Source organism: Heloderma suspectum, chromosome 14 (assembly GCF_057233095.1).
Source record: "Heloderma suspectum isolate Gila_16-S chromosome 14, 16-S_ref, whole genome shotgun sequence".
Classification (NCBI taxonomy): Eukaryota; Metazoa; Chordata; class Lepidosauria; order Squamata; family Helodermatidae; genus Heloderma; species Heloderma suspectum.
Window position 1 is genome coordinate 11,468,865 of NC_139471.1, and position 25,419 is coordinate 11,494,283.

The 25,419-nt window shown below is 50.8% G+C and overlaps 1 protein-coding gene across 9 annotated transcripts in view; it reads left to right on the plus strand.

The window, feature by feature from the left end:
- Nucleotides 1-25,419, plus strand: part of PRRC2B (proline rich coiled-coil 2B) — a 77,771-nt gene that overhangs the window by 37,598 nt on the left and 14,754 nt on the right. For 6 of the 9 annotated variants that reach the window (XR_014785850.1, XR_014785849.1, XM_084820607.1 and 3 more), the window contains exons 13-27: nucleotides 899-1,086; nucleotides 1,720-1,921; nucleotides 2,240-2,462; nucleotides 4,495-6,597; nucleotides 8,127-8,314; nucleotides 8,924-9,069; nucleotides 10,542-10,683; nucleotides 12,271-12,353; nucleotides 14,523-14,711; nucleotides 16,160-16,354; nucleotides 19,387-19,473; nucleotides 21,258-21,362; nucleotides 22,255-22,447; nucleotides 24,141-24,233; nucleotides 24,329-24,426. Coding sequence is in view for 7 of the 9 variants with exons in the window: in XM_084820607.1 (XP_084676733.1) it covers nucleotides 899-1,086; nucleotides 1,720-1,921; nucleotides 2,240-2,462; nucleotides 4,495-6,597; nucleotides 8,127-8,314; nucleotides 8,924-9,069; nucleotides 10,542-10,683; nucleotides 12,271-12,353; nucleotides 14,523-14,711; nucleotides 16,160-16,354; nucleotides 19,387-19,473; nucleotides 21,258-21,362; nucleotides 22,255-22,447; nucleotides 24,141-24,233; nucleotides 24,329-24,426 (4,235 nt within the window). In the remaining 2 variants the exon portion in view is untranslated. The remainder of the gene's footprint in view (nucleotides 1-898; nucleotides 1,087-1,719; nucleotides 1,922-2,239; nucleotides 2,463-4,494; nucleotides 6,598-8,126; nucleotides 8,315-8,923; nucleotides 9,070-10,541; nucleotides 10,684-12,270; nucleotides 12,354-14,522; nucleotides 14,712-16,159; nucleotides 16,355-19,386; nucleotides 19,474-21,257; nucleotides 21,363-22,254; nucleotides 22,448-24,140; nucleotides 24,234-24,328; nucleotides 24,427-25,419) is intronic. The other 3 variants (XM_084820606.1, XM_084820602.1, XM_084820601.1) reach the window with 2 other exon arrangements.

The window sequence follows — 25,419 nt, forward strand, 5'->3', positions numbered from 1 at the left end:
TGTATTTATAGGAAGGCCCGCGAAAATCCACAAGTGCGCGTGCTTTATCTGCACTACCTCTTCTGTGTCCATTCCACGGCTGCTCCCCCCCCCCGACCCATTCGCTGTCATGCAAATGCATGTATTTACAGCGCTCACACCTCCCATTCACATACCTGTTCACACACCACTCTCTTTCCTACAGACTACAGTTCACACTACCTGCTGACTACCGACAATGCTCCTTCCTTCCACTCGCCCACCTCAGAACCTTGTCCCTCGGCCTTGTGTTCTACCAGCATTTTTTAAAAAACATCCAGACCGTTGGAACATTCACAAACATTCTCAGCCAAGCCAATGGCTAGAGAGGATTCACTTCAAGTAACCGAAGCTAGACCTCTTGCAGCCAAAAATTCTAGGTGTCTCAAACATCGCAACCCGTTTTCATTTCCTCTTTTGTGGGGGCAGACATTTGCAAGCCGGCTTTTGTTTATTTGTCTGTTGATGTACGTATCTAGCAGATGTAGGTGTTCTCTGCGCTTAATTTGATTTTTCTCCCCGTCCCCCGCTCTGCTTCTCTGTCTGTCCATAGCTTTCCCCTAGCCAATTTGTCCCAAACCAGCCTTGACTTTGTAAATCCTAGTTAAAACAACTCAAAATATTCACAGATGTAAATGCTTTTCTCCAACGGGAAGATTTCCCCTGATTTTGGGGAGGGATCCCTTATTAATAATAAAGGGTTGGATCCAGGCTACGCTAGTTGAACTTGGGTCCTTTTGCAACCAATAGAACAAGTTAGCCATGACTTAAGTTCCATGCAGCCTGGATCCAACCCAAGTCTGTGATTACTGCGGGGAGCCATAGACATAGACAGCCTAGGTTTGCACTTGTGTTTTATCCTTCCTCTCCTCTTGCTCAGCAAACCCCGAGTTCCATACCCAGGAAGCCTCTTCCAGTTACGTGGAAGAGGAGATTCCGGCAGTGGCGGCAGCCCATCGGAGCAGCAGCGAGGAGGAGCTCAGAGAGGCTGCATCTCCGGCACAGGAATTCAACAAGTACCCAAAACTGCTCCCCCCACGGTTCCAGCGGCAGCAGCAACAGCAGCAGGCAAGAAACGTCTGTAGTTCATTTCAGTGGAGGCGATTGTGCAGCAGAATTTCTCACTGGATTGTGCCCCCTGTGTCATTAATGCTGGGGTGTGGAACCTCATTCAGTCCGAGGGCCAAACTCCATTTCAGAGACGCTCTCGGGGGCCGCATTCCAGTGGTGGGCAGGGCCAAAGGAAAAAGGGCTGGGGCCAAAATAAAAACCAGCCTATTCAATTTAAAGATCTTACTGCCAGTATCTAAGCCTTAGGAGGGGCATTTCAACCTTTTAGAATGGGGGGGGGGGACTGCACAGAAGACAGGAAACAAATGATTGGTGGTTGGGGGGAAGGGGTGTGTCCAGGAGAAGGGGCATGGTCACCTGGGTACCCCAGGAGGGCTGGATTTGGCCCCCCAGCTTGAGGTTCTGCACCCCTGTATTATTGGGAGGGGGGATTGAGCGCCATTTGGATTTTTCCACTTCAGGTGCATCAGGCTAAGCTTGCCCACATCCCCCGTCCCCTATGTGAATCCTCGAGGGCGCAGAATTGCCCGCAGCGATGTTTCTTGCAGACTTGATCCTGTTGCAGCGCTTCAGCCGTATCTGCTCTTTGTGTCCTACCATTGCCACTCCGCTTTGTCTCTCCCTTCTCAGGACCAGCTATACAAGATGCAGAGCTGGCCGTTGCCCCAGGTCTACCCCCCCTCCTCTCATCCTCAGCGGACCTTCTACCCACCGCACCCACAGATGCTGGGCTTCGACCCCCGTTGGATGATGATGCCTTCCTACATGGATCCCCGCATGGCCCAGGGACGCCCCCCTGTGGACTTCTATCCCTCAGCCCTTCATCCATCAGGTAAAGCAGAGGTGTGGAACCTGAGGGCTTGATTCCATTCTGGAGAAGCTCTGGGGGCTGCATCCCAGCAGCGGCAAAACTTTAAAATGTGCTTGATTTTGCATCACAGCCTTAAATTATTCTTGGAAGGCAATTATGTATTTATTTAAAACATTTGTATACTGCCCTATATCATTAAGATCTCATTAAGATTCTTCATAGGTTTCTCCTTCCATCAGTGGAGGAAGGTGTTATGCCTGGGTTTCTTCTCCGTCCCTCTTGAGCAGGAATCCTTCAGAGGCATCCGTCTCATGTCTCATCTTTTCCTGCCCCAAACAGGGATTATGAAACCTGTGACCCAACAGGACTCCATGAATGGGAGTGGCTGTTCGTCAGAGGAACAAAGCTTCCAGCCTTCGACGCAGCAGGAGAGGAAAGCTGCTCCTCTGGACCCTGCCCCGGTGTGGGGTCAGGAGACCTACGCCACCTTGTCAAGCAAAGGCTGCTCCATTTCACGCCCCAGACAGACTGAGGGTATGACCCTGGAAGGGCTGCATGGCAGGTGAGAGCAAACCTTCCCAGGCTATCTTTCTGTATGCACAATTGTATTGTATTGTATTTTTCATTTCATTTTATTTTATTTTATTTTTTATTTTATTTTATTTTTTATTTTATTTTATTTTATTTTTTATTTTATTTTTTATTTTTTATTTTATTTTATTTTATTTTATTTATTTTTGATTTGATTTGATTTGATTATTGTATTGTATTTTATTTTATTTTTCATTTCATTTTGTATTTAATCTAATTTCAGTTAATTTAATTTAGGGCGCAATCCTGTGCAGGTTTAGACAGAAAAAAGTCCTACAACTCCCAGCATGCCCCAGCCAGCTATGTCTAAACCTGCATAGGGTTATGCCCTTAAAGTAGTTTTATCCACTCCTCATGCCAAAAGTCTCCTGGAGTGGCTTGCTAATCAGCAAAAGAAGAGAGTCCCCGCCGCTGCCTGCTTACAAGGTAAAGAGAGACAGCACATGAGGAAAAAGGAGTGGGGAGGGAGGAGGGAAAAAAATTACATCTTTCAGCAGGGCTGGTAGAAGTGGCATTGCTTCCCCCTGTCATCTCCCTTAGCACAGCCTGCTGGAATGGCTGATGGTGATGACAGTGGAGGGAGGAGGAACCTTCATGGAGGTGGCCTTCAGCAGTAGGGCTGTGGAGTGGAGGCACATCTTCCATGGTTTAAAGAGCTTGCTTTGAACTTCTGTCCTGCTGTCCTCTAGATGTGTTGGGTGACAGCTCCCGGACTATGCAAATCAAGGCATTGGCCTGTGAACACCACAGGGACAGGCGCGGGATAAGTTTAGCCTCGTGCACAAATGTTCACGTTCTCCAGAACTCTTCATCAGTCGGGACGTTGTGCAAAACGGGAAGAGAGTGGGAGAAGTGGGCCGTTATTTCCCCCCCACACCCCCAAATCTCCCTTTTCTAACGAGACAGACAGCAGGCCGCACCTTGCAGAGAGCCAGCGTGGTGCAGTGGCAAGAGTGTTGGACTGGGAGCCCGGAGATCCGGGTTCTAGTCCCCACTCGGCCATGGAAGCTCACTGGGTGACTTTGGGCCAGTCACAAACTCTCAGCCCAACCCACCTCACAGGGTTGTTGTTGTGAGGATAAAATGGAGGAGGAGGAGGAAGATGATATATGCTGCCTTGGGTTCCTTAAGGAGGAAAAAAGGCGGGATATAAATGTAATAAACAAATAAATAAATTGCAGATGTTGGCAGATTAACCTCACTAGGTGCCAGATGTGTTTCAAGATGCGCCACAGGAAGAGAAGAACAGAACAAAAGGAAAATTTAGGGGTCGGGGGTGGGGAAATACCGCAGCATGTAAACAAAAGAAAACCAGCAATTAAAACATTACTAAGATTGCATTAAAAAGAAAAGCAGATAGGCCAAAGAAAGCCCTGTAAAGGACAGCAAACAGATAAAGGCCCAAGCAAACAGAAACATTTTCACTGGGTGCCAAAGAATTATGAGGCTCTGTAGATAAGCTTATATTTTGCTGTTTCAGTTTTTACGTTTTGAGTTCTGAATCATCCAGTTCCCCAGTATACATTTTTAAATATCTGTTTGACTAAATTGCCCCTGGATTTAAACCCTCTACTATTGCCTGTGCTCAAGCCTTCTCTTAAGCTGTGTGCTGCTGCCAACTGGATGTGTTGCTTTTCTGTGCGATACGAACGGCCCTCGCCCGGTGCCTAGGGGACAGGAAGAAAAGCAGTCATTATAGCATAGTAATAATAAAGTGCTCATTTGGGGGTGGGCAGGGTGGCAGCTGATGGTTTGGTTGCTTTTGAATATTGACAGGAGCCAGTCGAGGGTGCAAGAAGCAGGTTAGTGATTAAAAACAACAACTCTGCTTTTATTTATGCATTTATTTACGTATTTATTTATTTAGTACATTTCTAATCCACCCAATAACTAATGTTCTCCGGGCAGATTACAAACAGGAAGTGCCTTGGATCATATCCTCGCATAGTACCCCAGGCTTTGCTCTTGCTTTGCTGACTTCCTTTTTGGGGGTTCCTTTTCAGGAACGACAATTCTTACTCCATGCAGTCCAGCATAAATGTCCAGCGTGATCTCTTCGAGGAGTCAGGAGAAGACTACTTAAATGCCTTTGACAAAAAGCCCCAGGCAGATTTTGACAGCTGCATCGCCTCCCCTCAAAGAGCGAGTCACGATCGCCTCTTCCAGCACCTAGAGTGTGTTCCTGACACTTCCGAGCCACGACGCGTGAGCTTGAGGAGTTCCCCCTTGGAGCCCAGCTTGGTCCACGCCGATAAGAAGCTGGAGTACAACGGCTGGGATGTCAGCCGTTATCAGAAACCCTCGGAGGTGGCCGCTTCTGCGGAGGAAGAGGCATCCCGGGACGAGCAACAGTTTGGTGCCGAGACATGGAAGAAAGAAGGTCCCGCGGACAAGCAAGAGACTGGGTGGGCTCCAGAACACCGAAATGCCAGCAGCCAGCAGCAGGAGCAGACGGGGAGGGCTCGAAGATCTGGCCCAATTAAGAAGCCAGTGCTGAAGGCTCTCAAAGTGGAGGAGAAGGAGAAAGAGCTGGAGAAGGTGAAAGTGGAAGGAGAAGAGGCAACCCACCCAGCGAAGGAAAAGCCCCCATCTCACCAGGTGGAGGAGGGCGACAATGGCTCTGCGCCTTTGCTCCATTCTGCCCACTACCATTTGCTGGATGAGAAGTGTTCCTCTCGGGCTGCTGTCCGAGAACCTGAGAAACCCCATGAGGAAGAACAGGAGGAAGAACAGGAGGAGGAGGAGGAAGAGGAACAGGAGGAGGAGGAGGAGAACAGCGGGAAGGTTTGGGACGGCAAACACCTCTCGAGGGAGTCCGGCGACCTGCCCCCTACCAAAAGAAACAACTGGATCTTTATCGATGAGGAGCAGGCCTTTGGTGGGAGGGGCCGTGGCCGCGGCCGCGGCTTCAGAGAGTTCACGTTCCGAGGCCGTGGCGGTGCTGTGGGCTGTGGCGGTGGCACCAGGGGTGCCTACAATAACAGCAGCAGTGTCAGCAGCACCCAGAGAAGCAACAGAGGACGGGCCTTGAGGGAGTTCAATCCGCTGGAAGAGTTCCCTCGCGGGAAGCCCAGGCGCAGGATTGCCAGCGAGACCCACAGCGAGGGCTCCGAGTACGAAGAGCTGCCCAAACGCCGCCGCCAGAGGGGCTCCGAGAACGGCAACGAAGGGTCCCTCGTGGACAGGGAGGAGAGCGACCTCAAGGAGGGAGATTTCCGCGACTCCTGGAGGTCCAATAAGATCTATTCGGATGACCACGGCGGCCTGGTCGCCAGGGCAAGGGCCCCACGAGCATTTGGGCGGTTGCTGCCCCCGAGGCTGAGCAACTCTGGGTACGGGCGGAGAGGCTTTGTTCCCAAGGAGCTTTCCCAGTGGCAGGGCAGGAGCGGGGTAAGTGCGTGGCCAGAATATGGCCACGGCGCACCTCTGGATGCCTTTGGAGCCAGGCGCCAGGCTGAGAGGGAGTACGGCCAAGATTCTTACAAACACCCGGACTCCTTTAGCAGGCGAGCCTTTGAGGAAGATCCCGTTGACAAGAGGCAGTACTTCCAGGAGGACTACGGGGGTGACCCTGAAAACACCGAGAACCGGCCTTTCCGCCGCCGTCGGCCGCCTCGCCAAGACAAACCGCCCAGGTTCAGGCGCTTGAGACAGGAGCGCGAGTCTGTGGGGCAGTGGAGCCCCGAAGACGGCGGGACCAACCTCTTAGCTTGCCAGTGGCTCGGGAGAGCCCAGCTGACCGTGGCTGATAGGAGTGGCACCTCCACCCGGAGATCCCCTGAGCTGTCCTACCAGAACTCCTCTGACCATGCCAACGAGGAGTGGGAGACGGCGTCGGAAAGCAGCGACTTCAGCGAGAGGCGGGAGAGGCGCGGAGGCCCCTTGGAGAACGAGGCCCAACTGGATGGCGGCCTCGTCGGTGGTGGCGTGGGAGAAAAGAGGGAACTAGCCAAGAGGAGCTTTTCTAGCCAGCGGCCCGTAGTGGATCGGCAAAGCCGGAAGTCCGACCCTGCAGGGTTCGGGGAGAAGACCGTAAGAGCCGGTGGCAGCGGGCCACCTCCCCGCTACGAAAGCCAGCAGAATGGGGCCCAGGTGAAAAGCAAAAGGTAACATCCACAGTTGTCTCTCTTCCCACCCCCTGCTCCCCCAGTCTCACTGGGATGGGATATCTCACTGCACATGGACAGGGAATGCCCCCAAATTCTCTATTTTTTTTTAAAGTAGATATTTGTGGATGTTGTTTCCCAAAGCTGAAGTACAGTTATCGGTATGAATAAATACAAATCTCTTTGCCGGTCAGTGGAAGGTCATCAGAGATGGGGCTTACTGGGTCTCCGTGGCGCAGAGTTCCAGGGCCTGGGAGCCGCTACTGAGAAGGTGCTGTCTTGCGTTTCTGCTAAATGTGCCTCTGATGGTGGTGGGGCAGTGAGAAGGGCCTTTCCCAAGGACCTTACCGATCATACCGATTACACTACTTCAGCTTAACGCACATACAGTATATCTCAGGTTGCTAGATCACCCTGTGCTAGTAGTTGATAAGTGGTCTCCTTTCTTGTAGAGCCAACCTGGTGCCCTCCAGATGTTTTGGACTACAGCTCCCAGCACTCTTGCCCATGGGCCATACTAGCTAGGGCTGATGCGACTTGAAGTCCAAAACATCCGGAGGGCACCAGGTTGGGGACACCTGGGTTATGGTCTGTACTGATGTTGCAGCTGTTTCATTATGTTTTGGTATTTTTAACGGACATTGGTTTTTTTAGCTGTTTTATATTCCGCATGTCTTAATCATATTGTTGCAAGTTGCCTGGGGTCTTTTTAAAGAGAAAGGTGACTAAGAAATCATCATTATCATCATCATCTCTGTTGTAGCTGGCCTGGTGCTAATCACCTACATCTCAGCATGGATGTTCTTCACCTGTAGTATATTAATTTGTTGCCTTTGACCAGGCCTTTGTGCAACTCTGCTGGCCAGTTTTAAAGTTTCGTATTAGAATCCCTTATGTGAAGTAGATCAGATGTAGATTTATACTTGTGTATGCAGGACATCCCAGTGTGTGGCTTTTGGGGTACAGGCAATTGTCTCTGCCCCCCCCCAACCATCAATCTATACCTGACTTGGCCCCCAGCTGTTTGTTTGTTTGTTTGTTTGTTTATTTATGAACCTGGCTCTGGTGGGTGGCCCTTCAGATTCTAGAAGCCTGAATTCTGCTCTGAGTTCATGGCTGAGGCGCGATTCGAATCGAGGACTTCCTGAACCATAGCTTGGCTTCTTAGCCACCATGGACAGTATCCAATGCTGGTGGTGTGCCAGCGCTCATCAGGTTATGCTCGCAGGAATGTCTGCTAGCAAAACAGGAAGCTAGCCCTTGCTACAGCAATCCCAGAAGGGACCTCAAAACTAGCGTCTCTGGAACGGGACAGATCAATGGAGCTCCCTTCCGGGAGCTCCGTTGACTTGTTCCCTTCCGGAAATGCTAGTTTGGGCTCGTTTCCATTTGCTCCCTGTCGCGCTGGCGTTCACTCCCGCTAGCGCAGCGGTACCATTGGATACTGGCTGTGTGACTTGGGGTCCCACCCCCCATTCAGAGATGGAGTCAGTTGACTTAAGCTGCCTCTCTATCACTGTCTTCTCCAGATCTCCCGAAGAAAGCGGGGGCCTTGACACCGGAAGCCCCGCCAGCAGCCACTCGGTTTACGGCTCCCACTCCAATTTGAACAGCACCGACGGGCTGGGGAGAAAACCGGACAGGGAGCCCAAACCTGCAGCCCAGCAAGCAGGCGAGAAAGGAGAAGCCATCTCTCAGTTTGAGCTGAACTATGGAAGTAAGTTCCATTCAGCATGCCAGAGGATGACTTCTGCCTCGTAGGAGCAATGCCAGGAGAGAGGTGCTAATGCAAAACATGGTCAGAAATGTGCGTTGTCTGCCCGGTGCTCCAGGAGGGACTATTATACCTCGAAGAGTGTTTGGCCTGGCTCAGACCTAACTGTCTTGGTCGAATAAGCCATGAATTACTAGACGAGGAATAAACCTTACATTTGCTTCATCCTCACACACACCATCCTTCGGTGCCTGGGGCAGATGCAGGAGGGTCTGATACGCCCCAAACATGGCTTGGCAGGCAACTTGCAGCCTTGTAGGCCACACTTTTTGCACCCCTGATTTAGAAGTTTCTAAAGGGTTGTTGTGCATTTCCCCCCTAGTTTCCTGCACAGTGTGAGTATGGGTTCCAGACTGTCATGTTGGGTTTTTAATACCATTTTTTAACAAAAAGCTATGGCTTTATCTTTTAAAAAAGCTGTTTTGATTTATATTATTTTAATAAAGCTGTCCCAGTTGTGATTTCCCCCCTCTTTGATAGTTGCCCCCTCATTACATCGAGTGGTATCAGTTGAATAGGAAGTAAGCTAAGTACTCTTTCACTGTTGCTCAGATGGTATCGTGGATAGCCGGCTTTCGGGCCCTGCAGAGGAGAACGAAGTGAGCCCGATGGGGAGCGAAGGCTTCATTGAGGTCCTGACGAAGAAACAGCGGCGCTTGCTGGAGGAGGAGCGGAGGAAGAAGGAACAGGCAGCCCAGGTGAGGAGCTGGTTCAGGAATACCCTCTTGGGATTGTCACATATTTTTAGTATATTTTAAACTACGGGTGGGGTTGCTTTTTTCCTGTTGAGGGCTACATAATCAGTGAGGGGCCATATACAGAGCCAAAAGGGGGCACGGCTGCCCCTTGCCCCCGAAACTCTTTTACACAGCCAACGCTGTGTTTTTCTTAAGTGGTGGCTGGGAAAGCCGGCATCCTGGACAGCGAAGTCATAATATGCAACTTCTCCCAGAGTACAGAGATAATGTTTCTTGTGAGGTGGACTTCAGGGCGCAAAGACCTTTTGGGTGGAAAAAAGAAAGGCTTGAATAGGGGACTGCAAGGAAGAGAGAGGAGAGCCATTTGAACGGAATCATGCCTGCTACTTCGGGAGGGTTTCTTTGGGCCCTGAGTGAGTTACTTGGAGAGGAAGGGACAAGACGGTGTTCCTGCGTGGTGGATTTGAATCTTTCGACTTGCATTGTATAAGAGATGTTATTCTTATTTTCATAATAAAAAGAGCAAACATGGAAGAACAGAAACCCACTTTCCTTCTTGTCTTCTCTAATTCTTTGGCTTTGGTAGAGGACTCTCCAATTTCAGATGAATGAAGATTAATGATCTCTCTCAGTTCTGGACGTGAAGTCAGTCAGGAAGCTGATAGCTGTCTGCATAAAGCTAATGAAGATATGGCGCTACCCCCTGTCCTCTCTTTCTCTCCTCTCCCCCACCCCCCTGCCCCCGCAGCAGCCTGCTGGGAGAAGGACACATCACTTTTGCCAGATATCTGAACTAATCGCCTGCAGGGAGATTTTCATACTAGGTTGAGTGCCACATGAAATTAGGCCAAGGAGCCCAGGTTTTCCACACCTGATTTAATCTGTCAGAAATGGTGGGCAAGGTCCCTGAAGAACAGCTTCCTCACTCCTGGGAGTTGCAGTCCTGCACATCTGGACGGCATGAGATGGAGGAAGGGAATCCTAAGGTCATCAAAGCCCTGCCTAGTCGAGCAGCCATATTGGAGCAGAGCTAATCCCCTTCCCCTATTACAGGGGTCAGCCACTGTGTGAACAGAATGCTGGACTCGATGGACCCTTGCTGTGATCCAGCATGGCTCTTTTTATATTCTTACATTTTGGACTGCAGTTCCCAGAATTCCTTAACAATGGCCATGCTGGCTAGGGCTTGCGGGAACTGTAGTCCAAAACACCCAGAGGGCATTAGGTTGCCACCCCCTGAGGTATTTGGTACAAAGTGATCACGGCAGCAGTGTCTGAGTGGGGAGCCCTCCGCCAGTCTTTGTGTCTCCATGATGGCCTGTCTCCATCAGCCCTGGGAGCGGGCTCTGTTAATCACACAGCAGAGAAGCTCCTGACGCGCCTGGACAGTATTTCCTCATGGTTCTGTCGTTAGAGCAAGCCCTGGCAGGGTCTGCAGAGTCCTGACGCACTTGCTTTCCCTCCGTCCACAGGCTCCGGCCAAAGGTCGCGCCCTCCAGTCGCGCATCCCGCCTCGCTTTGCCAAGAAACAGAACAGCATGTGCCTCGAGCAAGGGGATGTTTCAGTGTCTGGAAACAGCCTGGGCACAGAGATCTGGGAGTCCAACAGCCCAGGTGAGCCAGATTCTGGGCCGGCGCCAACACCAGGCATCATTGGGCAGGTGCCCGGGCCCTGGCACTTGGGCAGGGTCCAGTGCTGATTCTTGCCACCCCCCCCCCCAGCCCCACTAGGTAGCTGAGCCTGCCATCTTAATTCCCCACAATACCCCATGTTAGAGGGCACTGTGGGAAATTAAAGCAGTAGTTAGATTTTATACCCACATACCCAATCCCAGAAGTTAAGCAGGGTTGGGCCTGTTTAAGACTTGGACGGGAGACCACCTGGGATTACCACCTACAGTTGGCTTCCTGTTTTCTTCCTCCTTCACTTAAGGGGCTTGTGAATCTCCTCCCAATTCTTTCTGTACTTCCCAAAGTGACTGAAGATGTTTCTCTCCTTTGGGGGTATACTTTGAATGGGGCTTTCCACAAATGAAATCTTTGCATCCTGAGACGTTTCTCTCCTTTTTGGGTCTACTTTGGAGGCTTACCAGTCTTTGCACCCCAGCTCCCTAAATTTAACCTATGTTTGGATGCAGATTTTCAGCATCCCTGGAGTTACATCTTTTTTTTTTTTTAACCCATGTTTCCTTAGTCCTTAGGGGTTTTAAAAGTTCTCTGAGTCAGTCTGGGGGTAGCTCAGAAGCCAGAGTGGGGGTCTTGGCAGGATCTTCAGTGCCCATGGTGTGGTTTTAGTGCCCTGCCAAGCTTTTTTTTCCCCTCCTGCTGTGATGCTTGGAACCTGAAGAAATGATGCAGTGTGAGCAAATATAAGGCCATGTGGTTGAATCTGCATAGTTTATATAGGTCACTAAATTATACCGTCTTTCCCTCAGATGTTGAGTTACCTTGGCACAGAATTTTAAAATGGAGGGTATAGGTTGTGCTGCTGATTTTACACTTGCACGCATGCACACACACGCACAGACACACCCTGCCCTGGAAGTTAAGCCTTCAGATGGGGGGAAAGGTGAAAAACATTTTGTGGGAAGCAGCCCAGACTCCATGGCCTCTTTGAGGCATCTGAGCCCCATTGCCAGGGTGGAGACTGAGCCCATAGAGCCCCAGAGCAGTTCTGATTCTGAGGAACAGCAATCCGTGGGAGAGAAGCTCGCTCATCTCTCACCAGCACAGCAGCTGGCAGAGATTCCTCCTGCCAGCATTCCTGGGAGAGATAGTGACCCTGGCAGTGAGAGAGCGCTGGAGGGGGGCTTGCTGGATGCTCGGCGCAGACGCAGGGAGTGGTGACAGATGGAGGGCGCTGAAAGGAGGTGCTCCGCTCGTGTGGCGCTAAAGCAACAGTCGTGTCCCGAGGACCCAAGGGAAAGAGGGAGGATCTCTCCATAGCCCATAAGTTCAGGATCTTCCCATGGTTTTCCTTCAAACGGGGACCAACTGCCTTACTTGGAGCGTAGGCTACTCTGCTATCTTTCCCCAGTGCTGTTCCTTGCTTAGTCGCTAATGATTAGTATGTGAAAGAGTCATAAAGGAATAAAGCCTTGGAAAGAATCCTCGTCGTCTGTGTCCTGAGTTGGCTATTGGAGGGGACTGCAAGAGGCAGCTAGGGCGCTCCTGACACCCATCTCTCTGTTCTTGCTACAGCACTCTCCATCCAGTCGCCCGGCACCGACTCTTGGAGCAAACCCGTCAATGCCTTTACCAGCAACGAATCCAGCTCTACCGAGGTAAGTGGCACCGGATGTGCAGTTCATTTATGTGTACATAGACTTTGGCACAGAATAGAAGGCGGGCAGTGGAGGCTGGCAGCTTCAGCACCTTGGAGAGCGCGTTTAGAGGCCTGGCTGGTTTTGACTGAAACCCGGAATGGATTCGCAGCCCTGCCAAAATTGGAGCTGCCAGCCCCCAGTGATGGCAGGCGCTCCTGACGGTTGGTATGCTTAGCTGTCCTCCCGCCCCCAACCTTTCTGTGTTTTCAGGCTGTTCTCCACCGCAGCTTTCCTCAACCTGGTGCCCTCCAGATGTGTTAGACTGCAACTCCCGTCCTCCCCAGCCAGCGTGGCTCCAGGTTGGGGAAGGCTGGTCTTGTGACCCCTTCCTTTCGTGGGAAGATTGGTAATGCTGAGCGAGCTTTCTTGAAAGATGGCTTGCCTGCCACCACCCGTCTTGCAGTGTGCAACCCCAAGGGACTGTAGGGCTTCTTCCAGGGTGCATGCTTGGTCCCCAAAGGGGGCTGATGATTCGCAACGGTCTGGGCCTGTGCCCTGCACAAATGTTCTGTGAGCTCTGTCACAGGGATGGGGAACGCATGGCCCTTGACTCTGGGTCACAGTCCCAGCAACGTTCGGAAGGCCACATGTCCCCCATCCCCGCTCTGAAACACACCCACAACTAAAGGGAGTCAGGAACAACTGTGGAATAAACTGCCACACAAAGAAACGGCTGCACGGATCGGTGTTTATTCCCAATGCATTTCAAAATCTCTTGTATCAAGGCAGAATTCTTCTGTTTGCTCCTTGGTAAAGACCGCTCCAAAATTATTCAGTGCTGCAGTGCGCTGTAGTTAGCTGCAGTATGACAGTGTTCTGTCGTCCTTTTTTGGAGCAGCCTTTACGAAGGAGCAAATATGAGAATCCCCCCTCAAACATGGCCCTAAATCCTCTGTGACTTACAGGAGTTCCAGGGCAGGCACACAGGGGTTCCTCAGCAGACAAATTGTCACTGAAAGATGCCCTGAAGACAGAAAGTTTGCAGTGGTTTTGTTTATTAATCTGTATGTGCATTGCCAACATAAGCAAATCCTGTCTTGATTGGGGTGGAACTGTTAACAAACTTAAAGAGTCAAAGGTCCCTCTAGGTTCAGAAGGCACATTTGGGAAGCATTTTTGAGGTTGCACATTCTGGATAAATGCCCAGAATATGCTGCCTTATAGGTAGGGATGTACCAACCCCCTGTCTGGTCTTGAGGGCGTGGGGGTCTGCTGCGGGGCAATTTGGGCTGCTTGGGGCCCTGCGGAGTCCTCTGGAGCCCTGCGGAGTCCATTGGGGTTGGCAGAGTGGCTTTCCGGCTTTCTAAAAAGCGCGATACGCTCATGGCGGCTGCCATAAGCTTATCGTGGGAAAATTACAGCCATAAATGCACTTTACGCCATTTGCGGCTGTAAAGAACTTACTTTTACCAAAATTGCAGCTGTTTACAGCTGTATTCTTTTTCTGTCCTGAATCTCCCATCATTCAGCTTCTTAAGATGACCCCATTGGGTTCTAGTATTATGAGAAAGTGAGAAAAATGTCTCCCTATCCACTTTTTCCACACCATGAATAATTTTGTACACCTTTATTGTGGTCTCCCCTCACTCACCTTTTTTCTAAGCTAAACAGCTGTTACCATTTTCCCTCCTAGGGGAGTTGCTCCAGCCCCTTGATCATTTTAGATGCCCTTTTCTGGACTTTTTCCAGCTCTACAATATCCTGTTTTAAGTGTGGTATTCCAGATGTGGTCATGCAGTAGTTTTGCATAAAGGCAGTACCCTCCCGCTCATGTTTCCTAGAACTGCTGTACAGGGGCATACTTCCAGGTGTTGTTATGCTCTGCCCGTTTCCCCAGTCCTCCATCTCATCCTTTGCTGGCGTCGCCTGGGGGGAATGTTCGGCATAATGACATTGGGACCCTGGCTAAGGTTTGCCGCACATTACAGGAGGGGATACCTCGACACAAGGCTGCTGTTTCTGGTAGCAGCCCTGTGTTTCTGGCTTAATCCGTAGTTCCCTATCTGCAAAGAGTGTGTGTGTGTGGGGGGAGTGTTCTCTTGGCTTTGTGGGGCAGGGGGCAGGGCTGAGCCTGGGCTTTTTAATGCCAGTGCTCAGTTTTAATGCTTCCCATGCTTTGTGTGGCAGGGGTTTAAAAGCAGCCAGGGAGATAGTGGCATTGACCTGAGCGCGGAGTCGCGGGAGTCCTCCGCCACTTCTTCCCAGCGCAGTTCTCCGTACGGCACGCTCAAACCTGAAGAGATGAGTGGAGGTGGCCTTCTGGACCCCAAGCCCGACTGCCAGAAAGAGCCAGCTCCGAAACAGTCGGAGAAAAAGGTAACCTGCCTCTGTGGTTGGGGGCACCAGAAACCTTGACTAGCATTGTGGGATGCTGAAGGGAGTGTGGGAGTGATGTTGGTCTGGTTTCATCAGACGCATTAGGGAACCTGGGTTGGTTTGGGCTGAAACAGCTCGGGCCCAGCTGATGATACTTTCCCCCAGCGCTCCTAATGCAGGGGTGCAGAGCCTCAGCCCCAGCGGCCAAATCCAGCCCTCTTCCTTAGCTCCACACGCTTTTTCCCAACCACCAGTAGTTTGGCGTTTTCCGATGCTTCGGCTTAGTTATTGACAGTAAGAACTTTCAGCCAAAATTGGCTTGTATTTTGGGATATTTGACTCCGCCCCTTTTACTTTGGTCCCACCCCTTTGGCCCTGCTCACTCCTGGAATACAGCCCTCAGATGGGTAGAAGTTCTGCAGCCCTGTCCTGGTGGAAAGTAGGCACGCTGGAGTTTTATTACATTTTTATTACACATGCTGTCCTAAGAACTTTGTTTATAGGGCAGCACAGACGCTGAATAAATGAAATGAAAATTAATGAAAAGTAGGGACAGCTGTGAGACCACCTCCCAGGTTGGGAAGGGTGCAGGAATGTCTCTAAGCCCTGTCGCGCATACCCCTGCCCTCTGGTGCTGTCAGGCACGTGACAGAGCAAAGAGGCCTCCGCCAAAGGGCTGTCTCGTTCTGTAGGAGCCTGCCCACACGCTTTCGGGGGAGCTCTTGCTCCATGTTCTGCCCCCAGTGGAGGGGAGATGGGTTGGCACACATGTGAGGGCCTGCTTGTTGGTGGTCCCTGAGCTCCAGAACACCTGGGAGGTTTGGTCGATTCCCTGCCTTCTGTAGAAAAGTGAAAATGATCTTTTGCGTAGCATAACTCCTTCGGTTTGATCTCTAGTGAGCTGTATTGTCGCTGTTTTGGATTTATTTATTTTATTTTTGGATGCTGTTTGCCCTGTTAGTTCGTTTGACTGTACAGTTTTACTGTAAGCGGTTTTAATTTGGGCTGCTGGCTGCCCTGGAGATCCTCTTTTGGGGGCAAAAGGAGGGGATCAAAATATTTAACCAAACAAATTCATAAATTCATCCCCTCCCTCTGTCATTTCCCCTGTGTCGAATTTTAGACTGTAAGCTCCTTTGGGTGGAGACTTGTCTTCTGGTACTCTGTGCAACGTCATGTGCACGGATGGCGCTATATAAACAATAAAATAAAGTTAAAGCTTAGTTTTATTTTCCAAGGGGTTCAGGGTGGGGGGGGTTATTTAGTGATGGGGGAGGGAATGGGGTGGAGTTGTCCACTTAGTGCTACCCCTGACCCATGTAGAAATACGCCTTTTTTTCCTGGGATTTTGTTTTGGTCCATGATGAGTGATGATGGTGATGAGGTGGTGGGATTCGCTGGGCTTTTGTGTGTGTGTCTTGTGTCAACCTCTCTGTTTTCCTGTTAAGGATTCAGAACAAGGCTTGAGTCAGAGCAGGGACCACAAACCGGGACCTATTGGCAATGAGCGCTCCTTGAAAAACCGAAAGGGCTCAGAGGGAGCGGAGCGCCTCGAAGGCGGCATCCCCCCAGTCAACGGGGTGGAGATCCACGTGGACCCGGTTCTTCCTGTGCCACCCATTGAGTTCGGAGTAAATCCTAAAGTGAGGATTGCATTTACTTCTCATCTTCTCCACTGTCCTGCGGTCTCTTCTTGTCTCTTTCTCCTGAGCTTGGCAGGGCGGGGAACGCTGGTGTGGGTCCAGGGGTTCTTTAGAAGGAAGGATTCAACCCCCTGCTTCGTAGACTCCGTGACCGACACAAACCCCCTTCCCATTTTTTTCCCTCCTGGGAAAAAAAGCAGGACGAGGGGAGAAATCCAAAGCTCTCTGTCTCTCTTTTTCTGAGTTTGCAGCTGGAAAGGGCCAAGTGCAGAACCTGAGCCAGGAGGCGGTTGTGGATTTTGGAACAACAAGGAGTACACAGCGAGATAAAAGGAGTCCTTAGGGGTAGGCAACCTGGAGACCTTCAGAGGTTTTAGACTACTACACCTATCAGCCGCCTCCACTATTGCCAAAAGGTCAGGGTTGCTGAGATTTGTCATCCAAAGCATCAAGAAGCCAGCAGGTGGCCCGCCCCTAACAGTTCCTTTTATCTTGCTGTCTGTTTAACTGAATGTTCTGGCAAAGGCAGTTGGTGTTGACGGGGAGGATGTTTAAGAACATCAGAAGAGCCCTGCTGGATCAGACCAAGGGTCCATCTAGTCCAGCATTCTGTTCACACAGTGGCCAACCAGCTGTCGACCAGGAACCCACGAGCAGGACAGGAGTGCAACAACACCCTCCCACCCATGTTCCCCAGCAACTGGCGTACAGAGGCTCACTGCCTCTGGTACTGGAGGTAGCACACAGCCATCAGGACAAGTAGCCATTGATAGCTTTCTCCTCCAGGAATTTGTCCAAAACCATCCAAATTGGTGGCCGTCACTACATCCTGGATGTTTTTATTACATTTTATTTAAAATATTTCTAAACCACCCTTCATCCAGATTTATAAAGGCACGAATACAGTTAACCGTGCCAGAATGAATACAATGCAATCAAACAACAATAGCGTTAGAACATGTTGGAGGCAAGAGATGCGTTAAGGCCATCTTCTCCCTCTTAAGTTCTCTCTAAGAAGTTCTCTTTCTGAGCCCAGCTGATCTGAATGTGAACTGTGCGTGCCTGTGGTTTTGTGTTTGGATTTCTGAATGTTTTGCAAAACATACCTGACAAATGGTTATGGGAAACATGATTGATACCCACCTCTTTCTCCTGGGTCACTTGTTCCAGATCGAGGATCCTTCCCTTTTAACAGCATATCGCTAATATGAGTCCATTTCACTATCCCATACCTCTGCGCCAAGAATGGGGAACCTTTTTCAGCTTGAGGGCCGAATTCCATTTCAGAGAACCTCCCAGGGGGGCGCATTCCAGAAGTGGGCGGGGCCAAAGACTAAAGGGGCGGGGCCAAAATTGCCAGCATATTTTAGCTTAAAGCCGGTGACTCTGTGTTTTATTATTTATTTGTTTCATTTTTATCCCACCCAGTAGCCAAAGCTGTTTGGGTGTGTCACAGGATCAAAACCACAAAAATACAACAGAAAATGCAGTATAAAATATACTAGATTAAAATTATAGAATAAAAATACAACCAGAGTAACACCTAGCAACAAGCAGAGTGAAATCTGTTATTCAGAGAGGTGCCTCTCCAAGACTTTGTTCCTGGCAGTAAGAGCTTTAAGCTACAGTGGGCTAGTATTGTTGATACTTTGGCCCCGCCCCTTTTACCTTTGGCCCCGCCCACCACTGGAATGCAGCCCCCGAGAGCTTCACTAACATGGAATGTGGCCCGAGGGCTGACAGAGGCTCTGCAGCCCTGCCCTAGCACGTTGTTGGTTTGCTCTTAACTAGCAGTGGCACTCCAGGTGTCAGGGTGGACACTGAGCCCATAGAATCCCAGAGTAGTTCTGATTCTGAGGTGCAGCAGCCGCTCCTGGGAGAGGAGCGCGCTCATCCTTCCCAGGGCCAACAGCTGGCAGAGATTCCTCCCACCGGCATTCCTGGCATAGATAGCGGTCCCGGGAGTGAGAAAGCGTGGGAAGAAGACTTGCTGGACGCGCGACACCAACGCAGAGAGCAGCGCCAGATGGAGGGCGCGGAAAGGAGGCGTAGTGCCCGGTTGGCGCGCAAACAACAGTTGCGCCCAGAGGATCCAAGGGAAAAGGGGAGGGACTCTCCCTAGCCCATAAGTTCAGGGTCTGCCAGTGATTCTCCTTCAAACGGGGACCAACTGTTCCAACTGAGGGCATAGGTACTCTGCTGCTCATAGCTAGTTGCTAACAGTAGAGTCGTTAAGTTGTAAAAGAGGAATAAAGCTTTGAAAAGAATCCCTTTGTCTGTGTCTGGACTTGGCTACTGGATTAGACTGAAAGAGGCCGCCAAGGAGCCCTTGACACCAGGGTCTTTCCCACCCCAGCAACTTGAGACGGTTGAACCAAGCAGGGGCTCTCCCCCCGAGCAATGCCCCCCCCCCGCGCTTTGTCTCGGCATTGAATGAACAAGACGCGTCTCGTCTTGTTCAGTGTGTGTTTGGGGCAGGAGGGCTTGTATCTTACAGGGACCCCTGTGCAGGGATGCAGTGTGCCTCTGTGCTCTTTGCACGCTGAGATACATTTGCATGCACACACAGCAGCACCCCCTCCCCCCATGTAAACCCAGACAGGGAGGGCACCAGGGCACCCCAGCGTCAGGAGCAACAAGGTCTCCCCCAGCTGTAGCCGTTCATCTCCATGGGAGAAAGTATAGGAGGGTGTTGGGGACACTGGTTAGCATAGGGCAGCCTTCTTCTACCTGGTGCTTTCCAGATGTGTTGGGCCGCAGCTCCCATAATGGCCATGCTGGCTGGGAATTACGGGAGTTCCAGCCAGCACATCTGAAGAGCGCCATTTTGGGAAGGCTGAGGTTTTGGGGGGAACCCTGCTCCCTGGTGATCCTGGCCATTTAGTTCCAAGCCAACTGCTTCCCGCATAGCCTCTCCCCAACCCCCCCAGCCCCCACTTCACATAGCCCTGCTCTGGATTTTCCATCTTGGTCCACACGTGAGCGGGATGGAATTTTGAGTATGGGGTTATGTAGCCGTCGCCTCTTTGCAGGACTCGGACTTCAGCCTGCCCCCTGGCTCAGCCTCTGGTACAGCAGCTCACCCCGTCACAAAACTACAGGATGCCTTGGCCAGCAGTGTGAGTAAATCCCGCTCTTCTCTCTCTCTCTCTCTCTCTCTCTCTCTCTCGCCTCCCACCCCAATACTTGCTTTTGAAGTCCTGCGTCGTAAAATGGAAGAGGTTAAGGGCTTTATTTCATAATGGGCTGGCCTTATATAACCCCAGGCAATCTTGCTGTACTTCCTTAGTTAACAAAGGAGAAGCGTTGGGTCAGGGAATTAAGCCAGTGCCTCGTTTGTGCAGTGCCTTCTTGGCCTTTGTTGAAAGAAGCACGGCTCTCAAGTATCATTTGAGCATTTTAGACCAGTTTCCCAAACGCCTGCTCCCAGTGGGAAATTTGGAAGTACACGTCGTTCGTGTACCTGAAAAGGTTATCGACTGCTCTCGGAGGCACTTACCCCGGGCACCGATCGGAAGGAGGCCCATGTAGAGAGGGGGCCCTTTTGTGGGTAGGTCCATTCTGCTGGATCTAGGGTTGCATGGTTGAAACGATCATTTTAAGTGCAAATGGGTGCACATTTTGGGGGCAAAACATGGTTTCAAGCTTTACACAGATGTAGGTGTAGGTCTAGATTTGGGTGTGACTATTTCTGTCCAAATAAAAGGACCGCTGTGGCTTAGTGGTTAAGACACTGAACTGCAGACTGGAAGGTTGGCAGGTCAGCAGTTCGAGACCCGAGTGCTGCGTGACGGAGTGAGCTCCCGTCTTCAGTCCCAGCTTCTGCCAACCTAGCAGTTCGAAAGCAAGAAATTGCAAGTAGATAAATAGGTACCGCCTCGGCGGGAAAGGTAACAGCGTTCCGTGCACCTTGGTGTTCAGTCATGCCGCCCACATGACCACGGAAGCATCTTCGGACAGCGCTGGCTCTTCGGCTTAGAAACGGGGATGAGCACTGCACCCTAGAGTCGGACACGACTGCTTGGGGACACCTTTACCTTACCTTTATTTTTGTTCTATATTGTTTTATATTTTTGCATGCAAATGGTATTTGTATTATGTTATGATACTGTATTTTTAGGGTTTTAATCCTTGTTACCGCCCAGGGAGTTTTGGCTATTGTGAGGTATGGAAATGTAATAAATAAGAACATAAGAGCCGTGCTGGTTCTGACCAAGGGTCCATCTAGTCCAGGATTCTGTTCACACAGTGGCCTACCAGCTATTGACCAGGAACCCACAAGCAGGGCATGAGTGCAACAGCACCCTCCTGCCCATGTTCCTCAGCAACTGGTGCACATAGGCTCACTGCCTCTGGTACTGGAGGTAGCACATAGCTTTCAGGACTAGTAGGCATTGATAGCCTTCTCCTCCAGGAATTTGACCAACCCCCTTTGAAAGCCATCCAAATTGGTAGCCATCACTACTTCCTGTGGTAGTGAATTCTACAGTTTAACTCTGCGCTGAGTGAAGAAGCCCTTCCTTTGATCTGTCCTGAATCTCCCACCAATCAGCTTCATAGGATGACCCTGGGTTCTAGTATTTTGAGAGAGGGAGCAAAATGTCTCCCTATCCACATTCTCCGCACCATACATAATTTTGTAGACCTCTCTCATGTCTCCCCTTACCCTCCTTTTTTCCAAACTAGACAATCCCAGCTAATTACATAAATAAATATCATGGGGAACAGTCTGCTGTTTTAATTAGTGTTCTTTTTTTTTTTTAATGCTGATGGTATTTTATGTTTTTACTGAAACATAACTGCCCTGGGATCTCTCTGTCCTCCTTTTGTTTTTCAGTGAAGGGTGGTATATAAATTCCCTTAATAAAGCAATACTTAAGTGTATCCATGTGTTTCTTTGAAGGCGGGGATCACCCAGCCCCTCCCCGTTCTCCGAAGAGATCACCACCTCCCACGATGCATCGGCTTGAACCCCATGTCTTACCCTACGACGGACCTCACTCTTAAAGTAAGCATCATGTTCAATGGGAATAGCATTAGGGTGGGACAAACCGGACCCCCGTGGAAGTCTAGAGAAGGGCACAAAATGGGCGATGGTCGTTTCCATGCGGGCTGTTATTAAAACTTAGAACGGAAGCTGAATCCCGATAAGACAGAGACCCTGTGGGTTGGCAGTTCATTGGGCTGCTGTACCCACCCCATCTGAATGAAGCCCTGCCCACTGGCTCCCCTAGGCATGGCCCCTGCCCTGGTGCACCCCTAGAGCCCCCTGAGGGAGGGGTCTGCCCACTCCATTCCCTTCAGGAGGGGCTGCCCCACAGCAGGGGGAGGAAGAAGCCGTATAACTCTGTCCCTCGGCCTCCTAATCTCCCCTACTTCAAATTGTTATCGACTGCAAAGCTGTGTGCTTTTTAGGGAAGTCTGCCCCTGGTGACTGAAGATGTTACTGCAGCTATCAATCACACAGACACATTTAAATTAATTAAAATGAATTAATGCATCTTAAAAAAAAACCTTGAGGTGCGAGCCCCTAGGATCCACTAAGTATGCACGCCGTGTTTTAGGTGTCTAGGTTTCGCAGTCTCGGTGTTACGGCACTGGCCAATGGACAGACACACATCCGCTCTAGTATTACAGATAAGGAAATGGTCTGCATGCTGAACGTGTGTGTGTTGTTGTTCTTAATCAAAGGTCAGGATTTAATCCACATGCAGGAAAGGGCCTCCTGGTATCACTCAGGGGGTCTTCTGTGGTTATTGCCTTGTGAGGCCAACGTTCAAGAAGGGTCTTTGTTCTTGCTTGACGTTTTCGGGTGGAAAACCCCACAGTCCAGCCGTTGCTTTGTGGAACTGCCAGCCAGCCTCTTGGGGCCGTAACTCCTGCCTTCTTTGTTCTCGCAGATGGAGTCGGCGCGCAAAGCTTGGGAAAACTCCCCCAGTCTCCCGGAACAGAGCTCTCCCGGAGGCGCTGGTGCCGGCATCCAGCCTCCTTCCAGTGTCGGGGCTTCCAACGGTGTCAGCTACAGCTCCTTCGGCGGCGTTTCCGTCCCGCCCATGCCCGTGGCCTCCGTCGCGCCGTCGGCCTCAATTCCAGGTGTGCCGCTTACTCCCTGATCTGGTCGCCTGGCGGTGGCTGCTTCCCTTTTCCTCCTCTTGTAAAAAACAAGGCGCCACTTGTAAATAGCAGAACCAAGAGTTATTCCAGCACGGGCGCTCTGCCGATGTGTTGTGGTCTCTCTGAAAATTTCTAACGCCCCGATCCCTTCAGCCGGCTGCATCGGTTTGTCCGGAGACTTGTATTGAAGCATCATGCCCTCTCCACTTACCAACCTGCCCAACCTCCTCTCTGGCTCTTGAGAAGATGCTGTTGCTCCCGTCCCTTCCGTTCCTGGGCCTTTTTGTTACTCCCACGGGCTAGAAACTTATTGATGAAAGTTGAGAGAATGCCCAGGCCGTTGGGCTCCAGGTGACGCGTGTTCTGCCACGTGTCTCACAGTCCCATTGGAGACACACAGACCTCCGGTCGTTGTCGACCTGCTGTGTGTGATGTTGCAGCCGTGGGCTCCCATCTTGCATTCCGATCGTGAGGATAACGAATGACAAAGAGCAGCAGCTCTAATGTTAGATGAGATTGTTGGTGGTTCAGAGAGCATTGTCCTTCCGTCTCTGTGATGTTTTCAATGGATCCTACTGAACCCTTTTATGCTCAGTGCAGTCGAAGGGCGTTTGAAGAGATTCTATGGCTGAGAGACTTGAATGTTCCCCACCCCTGGTCTAGAGCAGCCTTCCCCAATTGGATGCCCTCCAGTGGTGTAGGACTATGGACCCATCATCCCAAGCCAGCATGGCCATTGATCAAGGATGATGGGGATTGCGGGATCCAGATTGCGGAAGGCTGATTTATAATTCTACAGGGGTGTAGGGAACCTGTGGCCTTTCAGGTGTTGTTGGGCCACTGCAACTCCCATCACTCACGAACATTGGCCATGCTGGCTGGGGCTGATGGGAGTTTGAGTCCATTAACATCTGGAGGGGCACTAGATTCCCCACCCCTGAAATGTTGCCTTTCCTTCATTGAGTGTAGGAATAGTGTAAAGCAGGGGTTCCCAATCTTTTTAGACCTGTGGGCACGTTTGGGAATTCGAGAAAATGCTGTGGGCACCACCACAAAACGGCTCCCGTGGAGAATGTGGCTAATCACCTAGTGGCTGCTATGGGGGCCTGGCTAGTCAAAAGGTGCAGGGGCGGGGAGAAATAGTGAGGCTAGAGGCTGAGAGGGAAATAGGAAGGCAAAGGGGTAGTGGGGAGAGAAAGATTGGTTGAAGCTAGGAGGGGGCAAGAAACAGTGAGAAAGGGGTGAGTGGGAGAGAAGGAGCAAGGCTAGGGGCTCGGAAGGGAGAGAAAGAGCAAAGAAAGGCGTTGGATGGAGAGAAATAGCAAGGCTAGAGTGGAGAGAGAGAGCAAAGGGAAAAGGTCAGGATAGGTGGAAGAAGATTGGTTGAGGCCAGGAAGCACCTCTTTCCTTCTCTTCCTGCCCTCCTAACAGCTGATCAATGGCAGGTTCAGGAACAGGAATGAAAACCTGGTACCCTAACGTTTTTCAAGTTTTTAAAATTAAAAATAATATTTGAAGGGGGCAGAGAGTGGAGAGCTTTGTGGGCACCGCGGGAGATCCCCACGGGGCGCCGGGGGCCCCTGGTGTACAGAACGTTTCATGTGTCCCCTTTCGAATACCAGTTCCCCACTCCCTTCCTGACTGTTAACCCACCTCCCCACTTTGCATTTAGGACCGTTATGGCAAAGGAATGCAGAAGTAGGATTCTGGAGCTCAGGATGGGGTGGGACCCCCGTACCTTTGATGGCCGGGTGGAAGGGAGATGGTGAGCAGACGCAGCTTCTCGTACCCACCCGCCCCGCTCCTGGTGTGAACGGGACTAACCTCTTGCCTCGTTTCTCTTCGACAATCCAATTCTAGGTAACCACATCCCGCCCCTGTATTTAGATGGCCACGTCTTTGCGAGCCAGCCCCGCCTCGTTCCCCAGACGATACCTCAGCAGCAGAGCTACCAGCAGGCAAGGCGCCCCTTCCATTTGCGCGTGTGCAACGAACGGTGGACTGTAGCTGGCCCACGCGATTGCTGGCCCTCCCGCAGGGGAGTTTTGTGACTGCCTCAAAAGGCAGAGATGCAACGGTGAATGTTGACAGCCAGATAAACTGTCACCTTTCCCTGCTGTATGTTTAAAAAGCGGAAGGATAGGTAACCCCCTTTTTCAGATGTTTGCAGAACTCATTTGGGACTCTCAGCACTCACAGGTGAAAGCTGGCTCTTATCAAAATCTGGGCCTGCAAAGAGGCTTGCAACCGTGAGTGTCACCATCACCCGCCAGATGTTTTTTTTGCTAGTACAAGAGACTAGAGGGGAAGAGACATGAAGGGGAAGTGCTGTGGAGGCAGGAGTGCCACCAGGTTTCCAAGGAGAGTAAATCCATGAATCAGCCTTTCAGACGGTTGTTCTTTCCAAACCATTAAGTAATGAAATAAATCCACACAGGAGGGTGCCTGCTGCGTCCCTGCATGAGTCATTACTCTGGCTTTGTCTCCTTCTTGTCCCCTTTGGGGGGCGAGGGGGGGCTCTACTGTGTCTCTGCTTCAGATGCTGTTGGGGCATTCAGTCACTTCTGATGCAGAAGAATGATCCTGTTCTTGGAAGAGGCTTCCCATTGCATCTCTGCATGAGTCACTGCTCTTGGCTTATTTCTTTCTTAAGCAGGAGGTATGCCTAGGAACAGTGACTCATGCAGAAACACAGTGGGTGGTCCCTTCCATAGACTGGCAATCTTTACTCCGACACATTTTATTCTTAACGCTCAACTAGGTTTACTTTTAGAATGTGCCTTCAATTTTAAGTCAGAAATCAAGTCCTAAACAACTCTCAGAAGGTATGGGAAACTGTGCTTTAAAGTTTGCAGGAAGGGGCCTTTAGAATTTCCTAATTGATGGCCATCAGCTTTTACTCTGTGCTGTAGTATTGAGGGAGGCAGCTTGGTTTTCCTGGCTGTTTTGCT